This window comes from Neophocaena asiaeorientalis, unplaced genomic scaffold (genome assembly GCF_003031525.2).
Source record: "Neophocaena asiaeorientalis asiaeorientalis breed wild unplaced genomic scaffold, Neophocaena_asiaeorientalis_V1.1 scaffold401, whole genome shotgun sequence".
Taxonomy (NCBI): Eukaryota; Metazoa; Chordata; class Mammalia; order Artiodactyla; family Phocoenidae; genus Neophocaena; species Neophocaena asiaeorientalis.
Genome location: NW_020174937.1, coordinates 375,659 through 396,972, shown reverse-complemented (window position 1 = coordinate 396,972; position 21,314 = coordinate 375,659). Strand labels below are relative to the sequence as shown.

General features: G+C 36.1%; 1 protein-coding gene across 3 annotated transcripts in view; it reads right to left on the bottom strand.

Moving 5' to 3' along the window:
• ACAD11 (acyl-CoA dehydrogenase family member 11) overlaps positions 1-21,314 on the bottom strand; it is an 87,197-nt gene that overhangs the window by 61,699 nt on the left and 4,184 nt on the right. For 2 of the 3 annotated variants that reach the window (XR_003005518.1, XM_024761677.1), the window contains exons 2-5: positions 18,192-18,291; positions 10,906-11,031; positions 9,887-10,048; positions 8,114-8,278 (exon numbers count right to left, since the gene is read on the bottom strand). Coding sequence is in view for 2 of the 3 variants with exons in the window: in XM_024761677.1 (XP_024617445.1) it covers positions 8,114-8,278; positions 9,887-10,048; positions 10,906-11,031; positions 18,192-18,291 (553 nt within the window). In the remaining variant the exon portion in view is untranslated. The remainder of the gene's footprint in view (positions 1-8,113; positions 8,279-9,886; positions 10,049-10,905; positions 11,032-18,191; positions 18,292-21,314) is intronic. The other variant, XM_024761678.1, reaches the window with a different exon arrangement.

The window sequence follows — 21,314 nt, the reverse complement described above, 5'->3', positions numbered from 1 at the left end:
ATATATATAGAATATTCTATCTGAAAGCGGAATACACATTCTTTTCAAGTGCACATGGACCATTCTCCAGGATAGATCACATACTAGGCCACAAAACAATCCTCAGTAAATGTAAGAAAACTGAAATCATGTGAAGCATCTTTTCCGACCACAACGCTATGAGACTAGAAATCAACTACTAGAAAAAAACTGCAAAAAACACAAGAGACTAAACAATATGCTACTAAACAACAAATGGAACACTGAGGAAGTCAAAAAGGAAATAACAACTTACCTAAAGGCAAATGAAAATGAAAACACAATGATCCAAAATTTATGAGATGCAGCAAAAGCAGTTCTAAGAGGGACGCTTATAGTGATATAAGCTTACCTCAGAAAAAAGAAAAATCTCAAATAAACAACTTAAACTTACACCTAAAGGAACTAGAAAAAGAAGAACAAACAAAACCCAAAGTCAGTAGGAGAAAAGAAATAGTAAAGATCAGAGCAGAAATAAATGAAATAGAGACTAAAAAATCAATAGAAAAGATAAATGAAACTAAAAGCTGGTTCTCTAAGAAGATAAGCAACACTGATAAAACCTTTAGTCAGACTTATCAAGAAAAAAATGGAGAGGGATCAAATCAATAAAATCAGAAATGAAAAAGGAGAAGTTAACACTGACATCACAGAAATATAAAGAATCATGAGAGACTACAATGAACAACTCTATGCCAATAAAATCAACAACCTTGAAGAAACAGACAAATTTTTAGAAAGATACAATCTTGCCAGACTGAACCAGGAAGAAATAGAAAATATGAACAGATCAATTACCAGTAATGAAATTGAATCAGTAATTTAAAAACTCCCAAGAAACAGAAGTCCAGGACCAGATGGCTTCATGGGTGAATTCTACCAAACATTTACAGGAGAGTTAATGCCTATCCTTTTAAAACTATTCCAAAAGGTTGCAGAGGAAGTAACACTTCTGAACCCATTCTATAAGGCAAGCATCACCCTGATATCAAAACCAGACAAAGATATGACAGAAAAAGAAAATTACAGGCCAATATCACTGCTGAACATAGATGCAAAAATTCTCAACCAAATACTAGCAAACCAAATACAATAACACATTAAAAGGATCATATACCATGATCAAGTGGGATTTACCCCAGGGATGGAAGGACTTTTCAATATCTTCAAATTACTCAATGTGATATACCACATTAATAAACTGAAGAATAAAAATCATATGATCATCTCAATAGATGCAGGAAAAGCTTTTGACAAAATTCAACATCCATTTATGATATTTTTCTCAAGAAAGTGGGCATAGAGTAGGGAACATATCTCAACATAATGAAGGTTATTCATGACAAACCCACAGTTAACATCATACTCAACAGTGAAAAGCTGAAAGGATTTCCTCTAAGATCAGGTACAAGACAGGGATGTCCACTCTTGCCATTTTTATTCAATATAGTATTGGAAGTCCTAATCACAGCAGTCAGACAAGAAAAAGAAATAAAAGGAATCCAAATTTGAAAGGAAAAAGTAAAACTGTCACTCTGTAGATCACATGGTACTATACATAGAAAATCCTAAAGACACCACCAGAAAACTACTAGAGCTCATCAGTGAATTTGGTAAAGTTGCAGGATACAAAATTAATGTACAGAAATCTGTTGCATTTCTATACATTAACAATGAACTATCAGAAAAAGAAATTAAGGAAATAATCCCATTTACAGTTGCATCAAAAAGAACAAAATACCTAGGAATAAACCTACCTAAGGAGATAAAAGACCTGCAGTTGGAAAACTATAAGACACTGACAAAAGAAAATGAAGATGACACAAACAGATGGAAAGATATACTGTGTTCTTGGACTGGAAGAATTAATATTCTTAAAATGACCATACTACCTAAGGCAATCTACAGATTCAATGCAATCCCTATCAAAATATCAATGGCATTTTTCACAGAACTAGAATAAATAATTCTTAAATTTATATGGAGGGAATTTCCTGGAGATCCAGTGGTTAGGACTCTGTGCTTTCACTGCCAAGGGCCCGAGTTCAATGCCTGGTAGGGGAACTAAGATCCCACGAGCCATGCAGTGTGTCCAAAAAAAATTAAATTTTTATGGAAACACAAAAAAGCCCAAATAGCCAAAACAATCTTGAGAAAGAACAGAAGTGGAGGAATCATGCTCCCTGACTTCAGACTATACTACAAAGCTACAGTCATTAACACAGTATGGTATTGGCACAAAAACAGACACAAAGATCAATGGAATATAACAGAGAATGCATAAATAAATCCACACACTTATGGCCAATTAATCTATGCCAAATGAGGCAAGAATATATAATGGAGAAGATAGTCTCTTCAAAAACTGGTGCTGAGAAAACTGGACAGCTACATGTAAAAGCATGAAATAAGAACATTTTCTCACACTACATACAAAAATAAATTAAATGGATTAAAGACCTAAATGTAAGACTAGAAACGAAACTCCTAGAGGAAAACAGACCACACTCTTTGATATAAATTTCAGCCATATATTTTTAGATTTATCTCCTAAAGCAAAGGAAATAAAAGCAAAAATAAACAAATGGAGCCTAATTAAACTTAAAAGCTTTTGCACAGCAAAGGAAACCATCAACAAAATAAGAAGACAAACTACTGAATGGGAGAAAATATTTGCAAATGATATGACCAATAAGGGGTTAATATCCCAAATATATAAACGCTCATACAACTCAATATAAAAAAAAAACCTGATTAAAAAATGGGCATAAGACCTGAATAGACTTTTTTCCGAAGAGGAAATGCAGATGGCCAACAGGCACATGAAAAGATGTTCAAAATCGCTAATCATTAGGGAAATGAAATCAAAACCACAATGAGATATCACCTCACACCTGTCACAATGGCCATCATCAAACAGAACACAAATAGCAAATGCTAGTGAGGATGTGGAGAAAAGGGAACCCTCATACAATGCTGGTGGGAATGTGAATTCGTGCAGCCACTGTGCAAAACAGTATGGAGGTTTTGCAAAAAACTAAAAATAGAACTATAATGTGGCTCAGCAATTCCACTCCTGGGTATATATCTGAAGAAAACAAAAACACTAATTTGAAAAGTTACATGTATCCAGTGTTCATACCAGCATTATTTACAATAGTCAAGATATGGAAGCAACCTAAGTGTCCATCAACAGATGAATGGATATAGAAGACATGATATATATATATATATATATATATATATAAAATTGTGTGTGTGTATATATATATACACACACAATGGAATGCTACTCAGGCATAAAAAAGAAGGAAATTTTGCCATTTGCAACAACGTGCATGGACTTGGATGGTATTATGCTAAGTGAAATAAGTTGGACAGAGAAAGACAAATGCTGCATGATATCACTTATATGTGGAATGTAAAAAATAAACTAGTGAATATAACAAAAAAGAAACAGACTTATAGATTTAGAGAACAAACTAGTGGTTACCAATGGGGAGAGGGAAGGAGGGAAGGGCAATTTAGAGGTTGGGGATTAAGAGGTACAAACTATTATGTATAAAATAAGCTATAAGGACACAGAGAATATAGCCAATATTTTATAATAACTATAAATGGAGTATAACCTTTAAAAATTGTGAATCACTATACTGTATATGTGTAACTTACATAATACTATATATTGACTATACTTTAATTTTTAAAAAGTAACAATTTTTCTTGGCAATGGCTTAAGGAAAATGTCACCCATCAGTCTGCATGAAGGAAACATTGTGTAGTGGACTGAAATGTCTTCAACAACATCAAGAGAACTTCCAGGGGTATGTAATCCCTAGAAAGCAGCTTGTGCTGAAAAGTGACTAAAAGGACAAAAACGAATCAAGTCTAAATGTGAGAGTGGGAGTCTAGATGTAAAAGGCAACTTGATAGTTCGAGAAGAATAGAAAAGATATGAAAAAGCCATTTAAAAAAATGTCACAGATTTTACAAAGAGATGAAGTTAAAACCTAGATGAAATTATGTAGCATAGATATGTCCCAGACCCTGTTAACGTGACTTTACGACTTCATTCTGTAGCAAAAATAAAATGAACCAAGATCAGAGTTGGAGATTATATATAAAGTCAAGAGGTGAGAAGATTCTGGAATAACAATATAAGGTCAGGAAACTTTATAACTCTTACATTACTCGCACACAAATCCACAGTCAAAAAATTATTAATTCATTGATAATAAAGAAGGTAGTTCTTGAAATGATTGATCATGCCCACCTGGGCCAGGCAAGGTGAGAAGTCAAATGAAGTCATAAGGGGTTCATGGATTCTAAAGTAAGAGGAATCAAATTTGTAGCATCTCAGGTGAGGTATAAAGAAATAAAAGAAGTAGAAGGTAGTGAGGCTGTGGTCAAAGACAAGGGTTTCAGTTTCTAGATTACCAACACTGACCAGTTCCAACAGAGATGAGAAGCAGTACAGTGTGGAAGGAATCATATGGAATTGGAAGTCAGTAGGTCTGAGTTCAAAACCTGGCTTTATGACCAAAGAGAATATTAAGGGTATTTAAAAACATCTGAAAAGTAAAAAGATTGGAAAAAAACCTAATCCCCATGTCTTTTCTAGCTATAAAATTAAGTTTTATAACTAAGCTTTTCTGTAACTACACTGACATCTTAGAAATAGTGGGGGAATTAAAAAGAAAAATCCATTAAAAACACGTTTTGTTTTGCATAACAAATTTTTTTTCATAAGACAACATATAAAAGACTGCAAGGCAGATGACTTCAGAAGAAACAGTGTCCTTATATTTATCGTAAATACATCTGACTACTAATTAATGAATGCAGATAAAATATCTATGGGTTTATTAAATATATTTATTTTTCAAGTTGAAATGGTAATATGTACATTAAACTCCAAAATCTTAAACATTTCTCTGCCAGATGGGTAAGATTTATATTTGGAAAATTAACGATATTTTCCAGGAAAACTAGATTTCTTTTAAACATTGCAGTAAGCATTTTGTACTACTGAAACACTTGCTCAAACATGCTTCAAATACTTTACATATCAGTAACTAGAAAATAACTAGGGATTGTGAAATTGAGTGATATATTTTAGTTTTGTTATTCCCTTTAGTAATTCTTTACTGGCTTACCACACACATTCCTAGATGGTTTATCATTTAAAATTGTTTATGTTTTCTTTCTTAATTGTTGTGCTTTCTGACAAGAAAAATAAAATATGCTGTTGTCTTGGGGAAAAAAGAACAATAAAACCTCAAACCTTAAACATTACAGAAATGTACAAGTTATAAATCTCCTATAATTTCATCCCCTATAACTACTGTTTAGGTTTTAGTACATATCTACTAAAAGTAAAGATTTACTTTTACCCTAATTTTTTCTAAAGAATAGAGCTTGATAGGTAATCTTAGAAAAGCAGAATATAAAAACAGAGGGGAAAAGAATGGAAAAGAAGAGAACTGAAATAAGTTGAGCACCAGCTGTGCCGGGTACCAGCTAGTTGCTCCATATCAATTACCTCATTTTAGCTCCTTGGGAACCCTGAAATTTTTTTTTCCCAATCCAAAAGGCACACAAGTCACACAATGTCAATTTCCTGGCTTTGATAATATACTCTAGCTGTGTGAGATCTCTTTGGGGAATCTGGATGATGGATACACAGGCCCCTCTACTATTTTTACAACTTCTTGTGAGTCTTCAATGATTTCCAAATAAAAAGTTACAATAAAAACTGAGGCACAGAAAGGGGTTAAGGTCATACTGGTAGAGAATAAAAATTAAGCATAAATAAATGAGATGGAAATAGTACCTTAGTGATTAATTAAAATCAATTCTTTTAACATAGATTCATTCAGAAACATGTAACTACCTGCAGAAATGAATAAGATGCATTTACTGCTTTATAGGATCTCTTAGTCTAGGTCCTCATTTATTGAGCATCTACCATATAGACTCTAGAAACAAAGGTAAGAAAAAAAATTAAAGGTATAATCCTTACCCTCAAAGGAAAAATAAAAAGCTTTCAATCATATCCCTAGGAATATATACAGTGGAGCACATACATATACACATCCAGGGACTGATTTTCCAATTTGTGAAGTGCCTTCATGAAAAAACATAGTCTAATTTCCTACTTATTTATGAAATTTAAAAAATGAGATGGAACTATCGACTAGAATTAAATTCTAAAGTTTCATAGCTTTTAATGCCAGTCCACAGTGGGAATGTTTTCCTTCTTTGACTACTCTCTTAGTTTTATTGTATGATATACTTTAGCATTTGGGTATATGTTGTTCTCTGCTGTTACCCGAGTATCTTTTCTCTCCATCTGTATTTTGAGCTCATTAAGAGCTGTTTTTCCTTCTAACCCCATGTTTCAGAGCACATAGTTGGTAATAATTAATGCCAGTTGACTTGTACTTTGTCAACTGTATGTTACTTCCATAAAAAATTAGCTACACATATCTATATGAGACAGAAATTGATTAACTTTGATTTAACTAATAATTATGGGATTACTGGGTATAAAGTAGAAGACATTTTACTAGCTACTATATAACCCTAAAACATAAAAGATAATGATATATGTAACAAATTAGCATTGCCTCCACAGAACTTAAGTTAGATGATTCCTGTTTGGCAACTTTAATCCTATAAGAAACGTTTTTCTAACATGAGATTAAATATAAAAAGGGAATAACTACTTGGAACTTACCTGCCGTTACTTTCAGCATATTTAATATTTAATTTTAGCATATTTAAACATCTTGGTAGACAACACATAACTAAGGAGATTTAGGTCTGAATTTTTCCTTCCTTGCTTAAGTAATGAATGTAAAAGTACTGTAGTTATATTGATAGAACACATAAAGAACGCTGACTTATTCAAAGATAGGCTCCAAAAATATTAATGAACCAAATAAATAGATAAAATATAGACCAGATCCTGCTGTTTTAAGGTATACGCTTTTCTAATTTTTCCAGGTTATAAATTAGCAATATTTAATTTTCCTATTCTATATTTAACAGTTATAATTCAGAATTCATCCATGCCATTAACAAAAAGTTACATACGCACACATACATATAATTACATATACATAATTTAAATACCCAAACTGACTTTTCTATGAAAAATTTTGTCTTGATGGTACATGTGCTCATATGTCTTTATATTACATTTGAACTTTCAATTGATATAGTAGTACTTTGAATTATGACAGCAATGCAATATATAATGTTATTTTCCTCCTGTCCTCTTCCTGTGTGAAAAGAACATGAAACCCAGAAGCTTAGCACATGAATTTAGAACAGCTCTTCCTGCCCTAAAACATCTTAGCATTCTGAGAAAACTAATGAACCCAGAAAATTTTCTCCTAAGAAGGAAGATTCAGGGAACTGTAAATCATTCACATCAATATCAGAATACTAAGGGCCAAATAAATGTCTTGTCCAAAGGCATACAGGTAAAGAGAGGAGAACTGAAGTACTTTCTTCATTCCCACCATACTCCTCCAATCCTAGGCCTCACTATGCTCAGTGGAGGAGGGTTATAGCTCTGATTTGTTTGTACTCTTTATAAAGATTACACTGTGTACATTTACACAGGGCAAGGTTACGTTAATCTCATACAAATTCTTTTGAAGACTCAAAAGAGTCTTTTGGAATTCTGTCCTCTCTGAGCTTATAATAATCAAATACAAAATTCTTTATCAGATAGGGAAAAAAATGAAAATGAACCAGAAGAAAGAGCAAGAACGTGGATAAGCTAAATATATTTAGTAGCTGAAAAATTTTCTTTGAAGAAAACAGCAACATGCATGTAAATTCCCAAATCCTTTTAAAGTAGTAAATCAGGTGATTAGACCCAGCCTTTTATAGGTGGGCAGATACCTATGCCAGAATATCTGCAGGACTTATTTCTAAAAGTTGTGAGTGGTAATGTTAGTTTTGAATATAGGGGAGGAATGGGGATGGGGTGGGCTCCTTCAGTGCTCTGGGGGAACATCTACTTAGTACGTGTATCCCAAATCAGACATACTCAATTTTTTATAAACAGGGCTTCCAATACCTCTTTAGGGTGGAAAACTATGTTATCTAGTTTGAAATCTCCATGAATCAAATTTTCTTCATTGTCATTATCTGGCAAGTTTTTCATTAGCCAGTCAGATAGTTGGTTCATGGCAGGGATGTCCTGATGAGCTGCAGCTTGATATTGCTTTGTCCAGGTTGATACCTAAAGATATATACATTTAAAAAATGACAGAGCTGAAAGTGGAATATAAGATTCAGCAATTCTAAAATTAAAACAAAATTCAATTATATCAAATTTTGTTTTAGTGTTAAATGCTCAGGACAAATGCCGTGATACTCATATTAGCCTAAAAAACTCATATCAGCCTGAAAACTTCAACATTTAAGTTTCTCTTCCATCTATTTTCATTTTACTTACCTAGACTTTTATCAGGAAAAAAAATACTGGCCTAGGAATCAAGAGACGTGGGTTCTAGTCTTTATTCAGCAAATATTTTGTGGAAGGAGAAAAAAAAAAAAGAACACACACAAACACACATACGTACATACCAAAACATAGAAAAAGAAAATTTCTGGAAGGGTCACAAGAAACAAGTAATCCCTGAAAAATGTAATATAGGGACTAGAAGAAGAAAGGAGATCTTTATTTTTCATTTTAATCCCCTTTCTTATTACCCATAGAATTTTCTAAAGAATCTTCAAAAATATATTACAGATATGAAAAATGCAAAGATTTTTAAAATTGTTCTTAGAATTGAATGCAAATAAGACAACCTATTGTCAAAGTCCTCCATCAACTGAAATAATATTATTTATCTACTTATATCTCTCTCCCCACTTTCTAAGGTATCTCTGTTCGATTTAGTACAGTAAAGATCTTCGTCTTTGGAATCTCAGAGAGTTGGGTTGAAATTATGTCTAAGCCACTTATTTGTATATTACTTAATACCTGCAAGCCTCAGTTTCCTCATCTGCAAAATGGGGGTAGTAATACCTATGTATTAGGGTTGTTACAAAGATTAAAAAACACTAGGTCTAACAACTCACCTAGCATGGGAGCTGGCACGTAATGAGTATTCCCTAAACCTTAGTTCCCGTTTCTCTCCCTTCTGCCCCCTCAAAAAGACATACAAAGGGAAACAGCCCCATACATATCTGGTCTTGCTGTTTCTTTGATTTGAAATGCTCACCATCTCTTCCCTATTGCTCTAGATTTTATCCTTCCTTAAATACACAGTACAAGACATATCTTTCCCGGGGAAGCTTTCCCCAACCTAAGCAAGGGCATACTGATATCTATCCTCTGAATGGAACAGTTTTCATGATGAGTACCAAACAATTTACTACCAGATTACATACTCTTTTATACCATTTTCAAGTCTCATGTAAATGAGATTCAGGTATAGATGTCTCAAAAATGACCATAAGTTCCTTTAGGGGAAGAACTTATTTCTATTTTCCTGATATTTAACACAGTATTCAGCACATATTAAACATACATTCATGCTTAATAAATATCTGTTAAACTAATTTAAAAAGGGACAATTGTATAGAAAATATATTGGTAAATTAAGTGAAGAGATAGAAACAGCTTTAAATCTGCATTTATGTACATGCTGTTACAGAAGCTTTTACTGAACAAAATCTGATCTAAAAATACAAAATTGTTTTATGTTTAAAACAAGTCAATCTGACGGCTGATATTAAGTTATAGCCAAGTTTCAGAAAAGTATAAAATAATAGGTTTTTATTTTAACTAATATTATTTCCAACAACTTGAGAAAAGGAGCACTTTGTGTGGATGTGTTACCTGTCTTTTGCAGTACCCAGCACCTCTACCATATTCTTCCAGCTGCAGTGACTGTATATTCAAGGAATGTAACTGAGCCAAGGTTTCTATCATGGCCACATATATGGCTGAGCGTTCTGCTGGGCTAACTTCAGGAACTGTGAAATCACGAAAGATTCGGCCCTATGGAAGCAATTACAACAGATAATATAAAACAAAATAAATCTCTTCATACCAATTATTTGCTGTGTCATCATCCCCTGTTACCTACAAAAAAGATCAGGATACAGTCTTACAACCAAAACCAATTCTTTGTAGAATGCGCTAGAAAAACTGTCATTTGTGAAACTTGTTTAACATAAGAGTGTACATGCCAAAGGAAAAATACAAGGATACACCAAGATGAACTTAAAGGACAAAAACTAATCTCAAGTAACATCTTACCGAAAAAAAACCCTTAAAACAATTTGGATTTATTTTTAATGGATTGATGTCCTATTTGGAGTAGTTTTTTCCCCTACTATTTGGACGGTTTAGTTATTGCCATTACATATAGCTCTTTACTGACACCTAGAGGAAGACTAAGCCAATACGCCCTAATTACTAAATTTGTTCCTAGTTTACTTCAACCTGCTCAAACTGTGTGTGCTCAAAATAAAACGAAAGTTTAATACAACACAGGGAATAGAGCCAGTATTTTATAATAACTGTAAGTGGAGTATAACCTTTAAAAATTGTGAATCACTATGTAATACACCTGTAACGTATATAATATTGTGCATCAACTATATCTCAATAAAAAAATTTAAAAAACAAAAACAAAACAAAACTTCCATAGAGAACCAATCTTGCTGACACCTTGATTTCAAACTTCTAGCCTCCAGAACTGAGAGAATAAATTTCTGTTGTTTTAAGAAAAAGAAAAAAGTTTAAGCCCTTGCAAAGCAAACTAATTACCTACAATATACTATCACTTATTAACATCTAATTTCGCAATTAAAAATAAAAGCAACAAAAAGTACAATTAAGTGTTAATTTACCTGTACATGTTCCATCACATAAAATTCTGTTCCAATGACACACGCATCACTGCAGTACAATAAAGGTTTGGGAACGGGGAATCCAATTGAAAACAAAGTTTTCTGGACTTTAAATTCTCTATCAATCTAAATAGGACGATAGATAATTAAAAATCAGAAATACAGAAATTTAATAATTACTTGTGAACTAACATTAAGGTTAGAAATTAATTTTAAAACAGTATCAACAAATAACCCAGAGGATAATAATTTCCTTAGTATTTTCCTTAAAAGTAGTCTTAGTGTGAGAGATTGGTTCAAGATGGCAGAGTAGAAGGACGTGCTATCAGTCCCTCTTACAAGAACACCAGAATCACAACTAACTGCTGAACAATCATTGACAGGAAGACACTGGAACTCACCAAAAAAGATACCCCATGTCCAAAGACAAAGGAGAAGCCACAATGGGATGGTAGGAGGGGCGCAATCATGATAAAATCAAATCCCATAACTGTGGGGTGGGTGACTCACAAACTGGAGAACACTTATACCACAGAAGTCCACCCACTGGAGTGAAGGTTCTAAGCCCCACGTCAGGCTTCCCAATCTGGGGGTCTGGCAACGGGAGGAGGAACTCCTAGAGAATCAGACTTTGAAGGCTAGTGGGATTTGACTGCAGGACTTCGACAGGACCGGGGGAAACAGAGACTCCACTCTTGAAGGGCACACACAAAGTAGTGTGCTCATTGGGACCGAGGGGAAGGAGCTGTGACCCCATAGGAGACTGGACCAGCCTGATAGTGCTAGAGGGTCTCCTGCAGAGGTGGGGGGGTGGCTGTGTGTCACCGTGAGGACAAGGACACTGGCAACAGAAGTTCTGGGAAGTATTCTTTGGCGTGAGCCCCCCCAGAGTCTGCCATTAGCCCCACCAAAGAGCCCGGGTAGGCTCCAGTGTTGGGTCGCCTCAGGCCAAACAACCAATAGGGAGGGAACCCAGTCCCACCCATCAGCAGACAACTGGATTAAAGTTTTACTGAGCTCTGCCCACCAGAGAAACACCCAGCTCTACCCATCACCAGTTCCTCCAATCAGGAAACTTGCACAACCCTCTTAGATAGCCTCATCCACCAGAGGGCAGACAGCAGAAGCGAGAAGAACTACAATCCTGCAGCCTGTAGAACAAAAACCACATTCACAGAAAGGTAGACAAGATGAAAAGGCAGAGGGCTATGTACCAGATGAAGGAACAAGATAAAATCCCAGAAAAACAACTAAATGAAGTGGACATAGGAAACCCTCCAGAAAAAGAATTCAGAATAACGATAGTGAAGATGATCCAGGACCTTGGAAAAAGAATGGAGGCAAAGATCGAGAAATTGCAAGAAATGTTTAACAAAGATCTAGAAAAATTAATGAACAAACAAAGAGAGATGAACAACACAATAACTGAAATGAAAAATACACTAGAAGGAATCAATAGCAGAATAACTCAGACAGAAGAACGGATAAGTGACCTGGAAGACAGAATGAAGGAATTCACTGCTGTGGAACAGAATAAAGAAAAGAGGATGAAAAGAAATGAAGACAGCCTAAGAGACATCTGAGACAACATTAAACGCAACAACATTCGCATTATAGGGATTACAGAAGGAGAAGAGAGAGAGAAAAGACCAGAGAAAATATTTGAAGAGATTATAGTCGAAAACGTCCCTAACATGGGAAAGGAAATAGCCACACAAGTCCAAGAAGCGCAGTGAGTCCCATACAGGATAAACCCAAGGAGAAACACACTGAGACATATAGTAATCAAATTGGCAAAAATTAAAGACAAAGAAAAATTACTGAAAGCAGCAAGGGAAATGTGACAAATAACATACAAGGGAACTCCCATAAGGTTAACAGCTGATTTCTCAGCAGAAACTCTTCTACAAGCCAGAAGGGAGTGGCATGATATACTTAAAGTGATGAAAGGGAAGAACCTACAACCAAGATTATTCTAACAGGCAAGGATCTCACCCAGATTCGATGGAGAAATCAAAAGCTTTACAGACAAGCAAAAGCTAAGAGAATTCTGCACCACCAAACCAGCTCTACAACAAATGCTAAGGGAACTTCTCTAAGTGGGACACACAAGAGAAGAAAAGGACCTACAAAAACAAACCCAAAACAATTTAAGAAAATGGTAATACAAACATACATATCGATAATTTCCTTAAACGTGAATAGATTAAATGCTCCAACCAAAAGACACAGGCTTGCTGAATGGATACAAAAACAAGACCCATATATATGCTGCCTACAAGAGACCCACTTCAGACCTAGGGACACATACAGACTGAAAGTGAGGGGATGGAAAAAGATATTCCATGCAAATGGAAATCAAAAGAAAGCTGGAGTAACAATACTCATATCAGATAAAATAGACTTTAAAATAAAGAATGTTACAAGAGACAAGGAAGGACACTACATAATGATCAAGGGATCAATCCAAGAAGAAGATATAACAATTATAAATATATATGCACCTCAATACATAAGGCAACTGCAAACAGCTCTAAAAGAGGAAATTGACAGTAACACAATAATAGTGGGGGACTTTAGCACATCACTTACACCAATGGACAGATCATCCAAACAGAAAATTAATAAGGAAACACAAACTTTAAATGACACAAGAGTCCAGATAGATTTAATTGATATTTATAGGACATTCCATCCAAAAAAGCAGATTACAATTTCTTCTCAAGTGCACACGGAACATTCTCCAGGATAGATCACATCTTGGGTCACAAATAAAGCCTCAGTAAATTTAAGAAAATTGAAATCATATCAAGCATCTTTTCTGACCACAACACTATGAGATTAGAAATCAATTACAGGGAGAAAAACGTAAAAAGAACAAACACATGGAGGCTAAACAATACATTACTAAATAACTAGGAGACCACTGAGGATATCTAAGAGGAAATCAAAAAGTACCTAGAGACAAATGACAATGAAAACATGACGATCCAAAACCTAAGTGATGCAGCAAAAGCAGTTCTAAGAGGGAAGTTTATAGCAATAGAAGCCTACCTCAAGAAACAAGAAAAAACTCAAATAAACAATCTAACCTTACACCTAAAGGAACTAGAGAAAGAAGAACAAACTAAACCCAAAGTTAGCTGAAGGAAAGAAATCATAAAGATCAGAGCAGAAATAAATGAAATAGAAACAAAGAAAACAATAGCAAAGATCAATAAAACTAAAAGCTGGTTCTTTGAGAAGCAAAACAAAATAAATAAACCATTAGCCAGACTCATCAAAGAGGGAGAGGACTCAAACCAATAAAATTAGAAATGAAAAAGGAGAAGTTACAAGAGACACTGCAGAAATACTAAGAGACTACTACATCCTAAGAGACTACTACAAGCAACTCTATGCCAATAAAATGGACAACCTGGAAGAAATGGACAAATTCTTAGAAAGGTATAACCTTCCAAGACTGAACCAGGAAGAAATAGAAAATATGAACAGACCAATCACAAGTAATGAAATTGAAACTGTGATTAAAAATCTTCCAACAAACAAAAGTCCAGGACCAGATGGCCTTACAGTGAATTCTATCAAACATTTAGAGAAGAGTTAACACCTTTCCTTCTCAAACCCTTCCAAACTACAGCAGAGGGAGGAACTCATTCTACGAGGCCACCATCACCCTGATACCAAAACCAGACAAAGATGTCACCAAGAAAGAAAACTACAGGCCAATATCACTGATGAACATAGATGCAAAAATCCTCAACAAAATACTAGCAAACAATCCAACAACACATTAAAAGGTACATACACCATGATCAAGAGGGATTTATCCCAGGGTTGCAAGGATTCATCAATATATGCAAATCAATCAATGTGATACACCATATTAACAAATAGAAGAAAAACCATATGATCATCTCAATAGATACAGTAAAATCTTTTGACAAAATTCAACACCCATTTATGATAAAAACTCTCCAGAAAGTGGGCATAGAGGGAAACTACCTCAACATAATAAAGGCCATATATGAGAAACCGACAGCAAATATCAATGGTGAGAAACTGAAAGCATTTCCTCTAAGATCAGGAACAAGACAAGGATGTCCACTCTCACCACTATTATTCAACATAGTTTTGGAAGTCCTAGCCACAGCAATCAGAGAAGAAAAAGAAATAAAAGGAATACAAATTGCAAAAGAAGAAGTTAAACTGTCACTGTTTGCAGATGACATGATACTATACAGAGCGAATTCTAAAGATGCCACCAGAAAACTACTAGAGCTAATCAATGAATTTGGTAAAGTTGCAGGATACAAAATTAATGCACAGAAATCTCTTGCATTCCTATACACTAATGATGAAAAATCTGAAAGAGAAATTAAGGAAACACTCCCACTTACCACTGGCACAAAAAGAATAAAATACTTAGGAATAAACCTACCTAGGGAGACAAAAGACCTGTAGGCAGAAAACTATAAGACACTTGTGAAAGAAATTAAAGATGATACCAACAGATATACCATGGAGAGATATACCATGTTCTTGGATTGGAAGAATCAACATTGTGAAAATGACTATACTACCCAAAGCAATCTACAGATTCAGTGCAATCCCTATCAAATTACCAATGGCATTTTTTACAGAACTAGAACAAAAAATCTTAAAATTTGTATGGAGACACAAAAGACCCCAAATAGCCAAAGCAGTCTTGAGGGAAAGAAACAGAGCTTGAGGAATCAGTCTCCCTGACTTCATACTATACTACAAAGCTACAGTAATGAACACAATATGGTACTTGCACAAAAACAGAAATATAGATCAATGGAATAGGATAGAAAGCCCAGAGATAAACCCATGCACCTATGGTCAACTAATCTATGACAAAGGAGGCAAGAATATACTATGGAGAAAAGACCATCTCTTCAATAAGCGGTAAGACACATGCATCCTAATGTTCATTGCTGTGGTATTTACAATAGCCAGGTAATGGAAACAACCTAAATGCCCATCGACAGACGAATGGATAAAGAAGATGTGGTACATATATGCAATGGAATATTACTCAGCCATAAAAAGGAATGAAATTGGGTCATTTGTAGAGATGTGGATGAATCTGGAGACTGTCATACAGAGTGAAGTAAGTCAGAAAGAGAAAAATAAGTATTGTATATTAACGCATATATGTGGAACCTAGAAAAATGGTACAGATGAACCAGTTTGCAGGGCAGAAATAGAGACACAGATATAGAGAACTAACGTATGGACACCAAGGGGGGAAAACAGCAGTGGGTGGTGGTGGTGGTGTGATGAATTGGGAGATTGGGATTGATATGTATATACTGGTGTGTATAAAATGGATGACTAATAAGAACCTGCTGTATAAAAAAATAAATAAAATTCAAAAAAAAATTGCTTTAAAAAAAATAAAGTAGTCTTAGTGTGATTATTACAATTATAAATTAGGCCAGCACTAAAAATTGATCATTTAATTAGGCTAAAAGGATAGGTACATGCATGGGGCTTATTCCTAACTCTGATAATATGAAGGTGACATTTCCTGACCACAATATTTCGCATGTATCATCATAAAAACATCCCTTTTTTTTCTTATCAGTTCCCTGCTTGCTGGCTCACTCTTGCTTTTGCTCCCCAGCCCCCAACCCCCACAACTCCAGTTTCCCATGGGGGCTCTCTATTCCAACACTCTGGGCACAGTCAAGTACAGAATGCTGGGGAAGGCCAGTGGGTGCCGGTAGAAAGGAAATGCACCCACTCCTTCGGGAGATCAATGGAGGAACTTGTTTCCAAGGCAGGGATGTGGGGATCCTGCCCGGTACCCAGGGCTGCCATGGACCTCAAGATAACTACTGGGTAAGAAGGCAATGAGAAGCAAGCTGGTACTGAAGCAGGAGCCCAAATAAGACAGGAGAAGAAAAGGGCTTCCTTAACCAGGACAGATGTACAGGCTTATCACTCAGGACCCAGGGACACAGCTTACTGCAGAACTCTGATGCCAACTCATCTACCTGCAAAGTCCACTTCCCCAGACTCAGGCAGTGGTGGCTGACCACTTCTAAGGAGAAGAAACCATGCAGCTCACTTTCACAACAGGGATAAAGCAGCTACTGCTGCAATAACTGCAGCAGGGAAGTGACTAAACCCATAACCAAGGTGAGAGCAGCCAGTGGTGCCAATGGCTATAGAAAGAAGTGTTTATAACCACCTGGTGCTGGGAAAGGGGGGTGGGGTAGAGTGGTGGAGGCTGGTCATAAAGTGGATGGCAGTGTGGGAACACTGCTTTTTTTCCAATGCAGATTTGGAAAAAATGAAGGAAGTTGAAACAAAAGTACTCCAGATCCTTGGGCTGAAAGCATTATGTTATGTTCTGATGTCTTCCAGACATCTAGGTTGTTATCAAGAGGAGACAAACCCAGTTGTTTATTGGGGCATAAATCTCTCCCTACAGGTGGGGATTTTCCTTCAGCCATGCCGTGTTGAGGCTTAATAAAAGTTAGCAAAATTTTTCTATCTTAAGCATCCAAGTCACTTCATTTTCTGGGAATATGATACGGGACTAAGAAGGTCAGAATCTGCATTTTCCATTACTGTGATATTAAACCCACGCTTCAATGGCCCATCTCTAGTCAGCTGGGCCTGGGAAGCACCTGTTATACATGATTATAATAATATTCAAAATATGCATTATGCTTTTAATGTTCTCTTCTCTAAAAATCCATAGATAATACCTGTTTTTCTGAACAGTCAGTTTTCAACAAAAATCTTTTATAATTCTCACTGTCAATTTAGAGAATACTATAAAAATGATTATTTAAATATTTCTTTTTATCACCAAAAGATCAGGGAATTGTCATATCAAATATATTAAAGTATTCAGTGAGTATATATTGTTATAAGATATAATACTGTACTTTTTAAAACATAATTCAACCAAAGTACAAAATACCTATAAATGAGTAGCAGTGAAAATATTTACTGGGTGACTGTATTTCTAGCTAATTGTATAGGAAGGAATCAAATCCATAAGAGGACTGGGTATTGCTCAGGATTAACAGCCTAAACACAGCCTCAGATTTCAAACTCAAATCCTTAATAAAAACTAAAAGGGGGGGGGATACAATTCAAGTGAAATTTTCATCTAAGAAATAAAATGCATTTTCTATATTTAATAATTGAGATTATTTTAAAAAGCAATTTAAATTGTTTTGTGTGTATAAAATCCATTTATTAGTCAACAAGGAATTTATCATTGTGTTTGTATACCATACCTTATGTGCTTTAGGAAGAAGTGAACCAGGTGGTTTTTTTCTGAGTACATATGCTTGAAAGCCCTTCTGGAGATAAAAGGTTGGATTGGACTGTCCTGATCTAGATAAGAGTAGAGAAAAGGTCAATAACAAAGATATATTTTTCCTTTTCCCCACATCCTGCTGAAATTTCAAAAGAAAACACAAAATGAAAATGAACCCATTTCAATGCTGGAAAGCCAAGAGGGGTGCTATCAGCAGCTAAGAACATGAGCTTTTGGATGATATACAGCAGATGGTAACACAGTGGCAGCTGGAGAATCTACAACCTACACAGGTAGAAGAGAAGACCACACTTCCTACTTGCAAATTATGAGTTTCATCAGAAGTGCACCTAGAACAATGTCTAGATCTAAGCAAAGAAAGGCTGGGAGAAGAGATTGTAGGTGATCAGTCAGAAAATTAATTAAAGGATGCTAGAACAGCTGGATTGGTATTCTGTCATCTGCCATTGGAGAGAGGACTCCAAGTACAGCTCTCTAAAGTGGGAATTCTGATAAGCAAGGTCCTAGAGTGGATATCTGGGCCAGGAAGTGCAACAGTGCCCCAGGTGACTCAGACACCAGGGCACTGGCTTTCTCTGCCCTGTGAACAGAAATTCTCATGTGAACTAAGGAAATATACTCCAGCTACCAAACTTACTCAATCTATACCTTCATTTACACAGCTTTTAAATAATTCAACAGCATGAAAGAGAGGCCTTAAACCAAAAAAACCAGACGAATTAATCCGAGGTAACAGGTAATAGGGGAAAGTTAAAAACATTTTTTTTTCTGAAGTTTCTCCCTAGGCCTCCAGCCTCCATCTGCAAAGAACAAGAGCAGTCCAGATTGAATGCAGCAGTACGTCCACTGTCTACTTCTAACTCTGATAAGCCAGACCCATCCTCCCCAGCAATCATCTTGGCACCATCTAATCCTGGGAGGGGGGTGCCTTTTAGCATAGGGAAGTGGAGATCATTGCCACAATGGTCAGGAAATGGGACCACTTCAAGCTGTGTTGTCTGTCTTGACATGGGACAATTTATTTGTGATGCTCCAAAGAGTCAAGTTGCAATGAACCTTACAAAGACATTTTTTAATGCCAAATGTTTGATTGGATGCATTTTTGATAATGCAGTCATATATGAAGCACTGGCGTTTTATGATGGTAAATGACCCAGGTGAAATATAAAAGGAAAACTAAAAGCTTCTTATTGAAGGTACAGCTGCCATATGATCTAGCAATTTCACTCCTAGGTATATATCCAAGAGAACTGTCACTCATTCTATGGGACACACCCTATACCTTACCAATAACAACAACTCAAGCACTGCATTATCCTATTTTTTAAGCATTTCTATCTCTGATCATAATTTCCTTTCTTTCATTCCCACTAGTACCTCCATTCCAGTGCCATCTTAGGCACTAAAACATTCAGGGCAAAAGAGGCTCCAGTAAGCAAGAACAGTCTATAAAAGAGCCACAGGTGCTGGCTAGTGGAAGCAGAAGCCACCAAACCAGGGTGTGCATGGAAACAGTAAAAAGGAATCCAAGAGAATCTGGGCAAAGTATCAACAATATCTACTAAAATAACTACTCTTGCTTCAAATTCATGACTATGAACCTCAAAGTGAACGCTGCCAGCAATCATAATATACTTCCTTGGCCTGTTCATTCTCCCATGCTCTTGGATGACTATTTTACAATTCCTCCTCTTTCTTCAAACCTCCAACACTTTTCCCACCATCTTCACTCTCAGCTGATTACCTAGTTTCCTATTTCACAGAGAAAATAGCAGCAATCAGGTGAGAACTTCCACAAGCTTACACTACCATATCTACTGCATAGAAGCACCTGTACCCATATACTCTTCTTCCCTACAGAGTCTGTAGAAGAATGTCTACATTCCTATCTAAGGACAATCCCTTCTCTTGTGAATTAGCTCCCATCCTACTCTTGTCCACTCAAGGACTTCGTTCTAACCCTCTCTCCTACACAAATTTTTCTGTCTGTTCTGGATCACTGCCATCAGCATATAAACATGCTGCCTTTTTTTTTTTTAAAGACTTCTCTTGACCCCACTTCCCCCTCTATGAAAGACATTTATTTCCGCCTTTGTAGAAAAATTCAAGAGTTGTTTATATTCCTTGCTCCAATTCCTCTCCTCCTATTTTCTCTTGAACCCATTTCAATCAAGCTTTCATTCCTATCTTTCCACTGAAATTACTTTTTCAAGGTCACTAATACTGCTATGGTATCAGACCATGGTTCTCCCCATCTCTCTGGCCACTCCTTCTGAGACTCCTTTGTAGGTTCTGCCTTAATTCTTTAACTTCTTATATTGGGATGCCTGGGAATAAGTTCATAGACCTTCTGTATCTTCATGTAGACTCATCATCTAGGTAAGATCTCATGGCTTTAAAAACCCTCTCTATCTCAATGACTCCCAAATGTAAATGTCTAGTTTAGATCTCTGCCCTGACCTCAGGACCCATATATCTGCCTGCTTACTATACATATCCACTCCAAAAGGCATCTTGAAAGTTAACATTGCAAAACTGAGTTCCTGTTATTTGCCTTCCAGTCTGATTGTCTACAGTCATCTCTACTTCATTTCATGATAACTCCATCCTTCCAGTTGCCAAGACAAAAATGGAACACTATTTGTCTCTTCTTCTTTTTCTTTCATACCCCACATCTGGTCAGTCAGTAAATTCTTCAAAATAAATCCAGAATATGAGCACTTTGCACCTATCCTACACTACTACCCTGGTCCATACCACTAATTGCTCTGTACTGGGTCATTGCAATACACTCCAAACTGGTCTCCCTGTATTTGCCTCCTTCAGTCAACACAATAGGCAAAGAGATTCTGTTTAAAAAGACAAATCAGGGCTTCTCTGGTGGCGCAGTGGTTGAGAGTCCACCTGCCGATGCAGGGGACACGGGTTCGTGCCCCTGTCTGGGAAGATCCCACATGCCGCGGAGCGGCTGGGCCTGTGAGCCATGGCTGCTGAGCCTGCGCGTCGGAGCCTGTGCTCCGCAACGGGAGAGGCCATAACAGTGAGAGGCCCGCGTACTGCAAAAAAAAAAAAAAAAAAA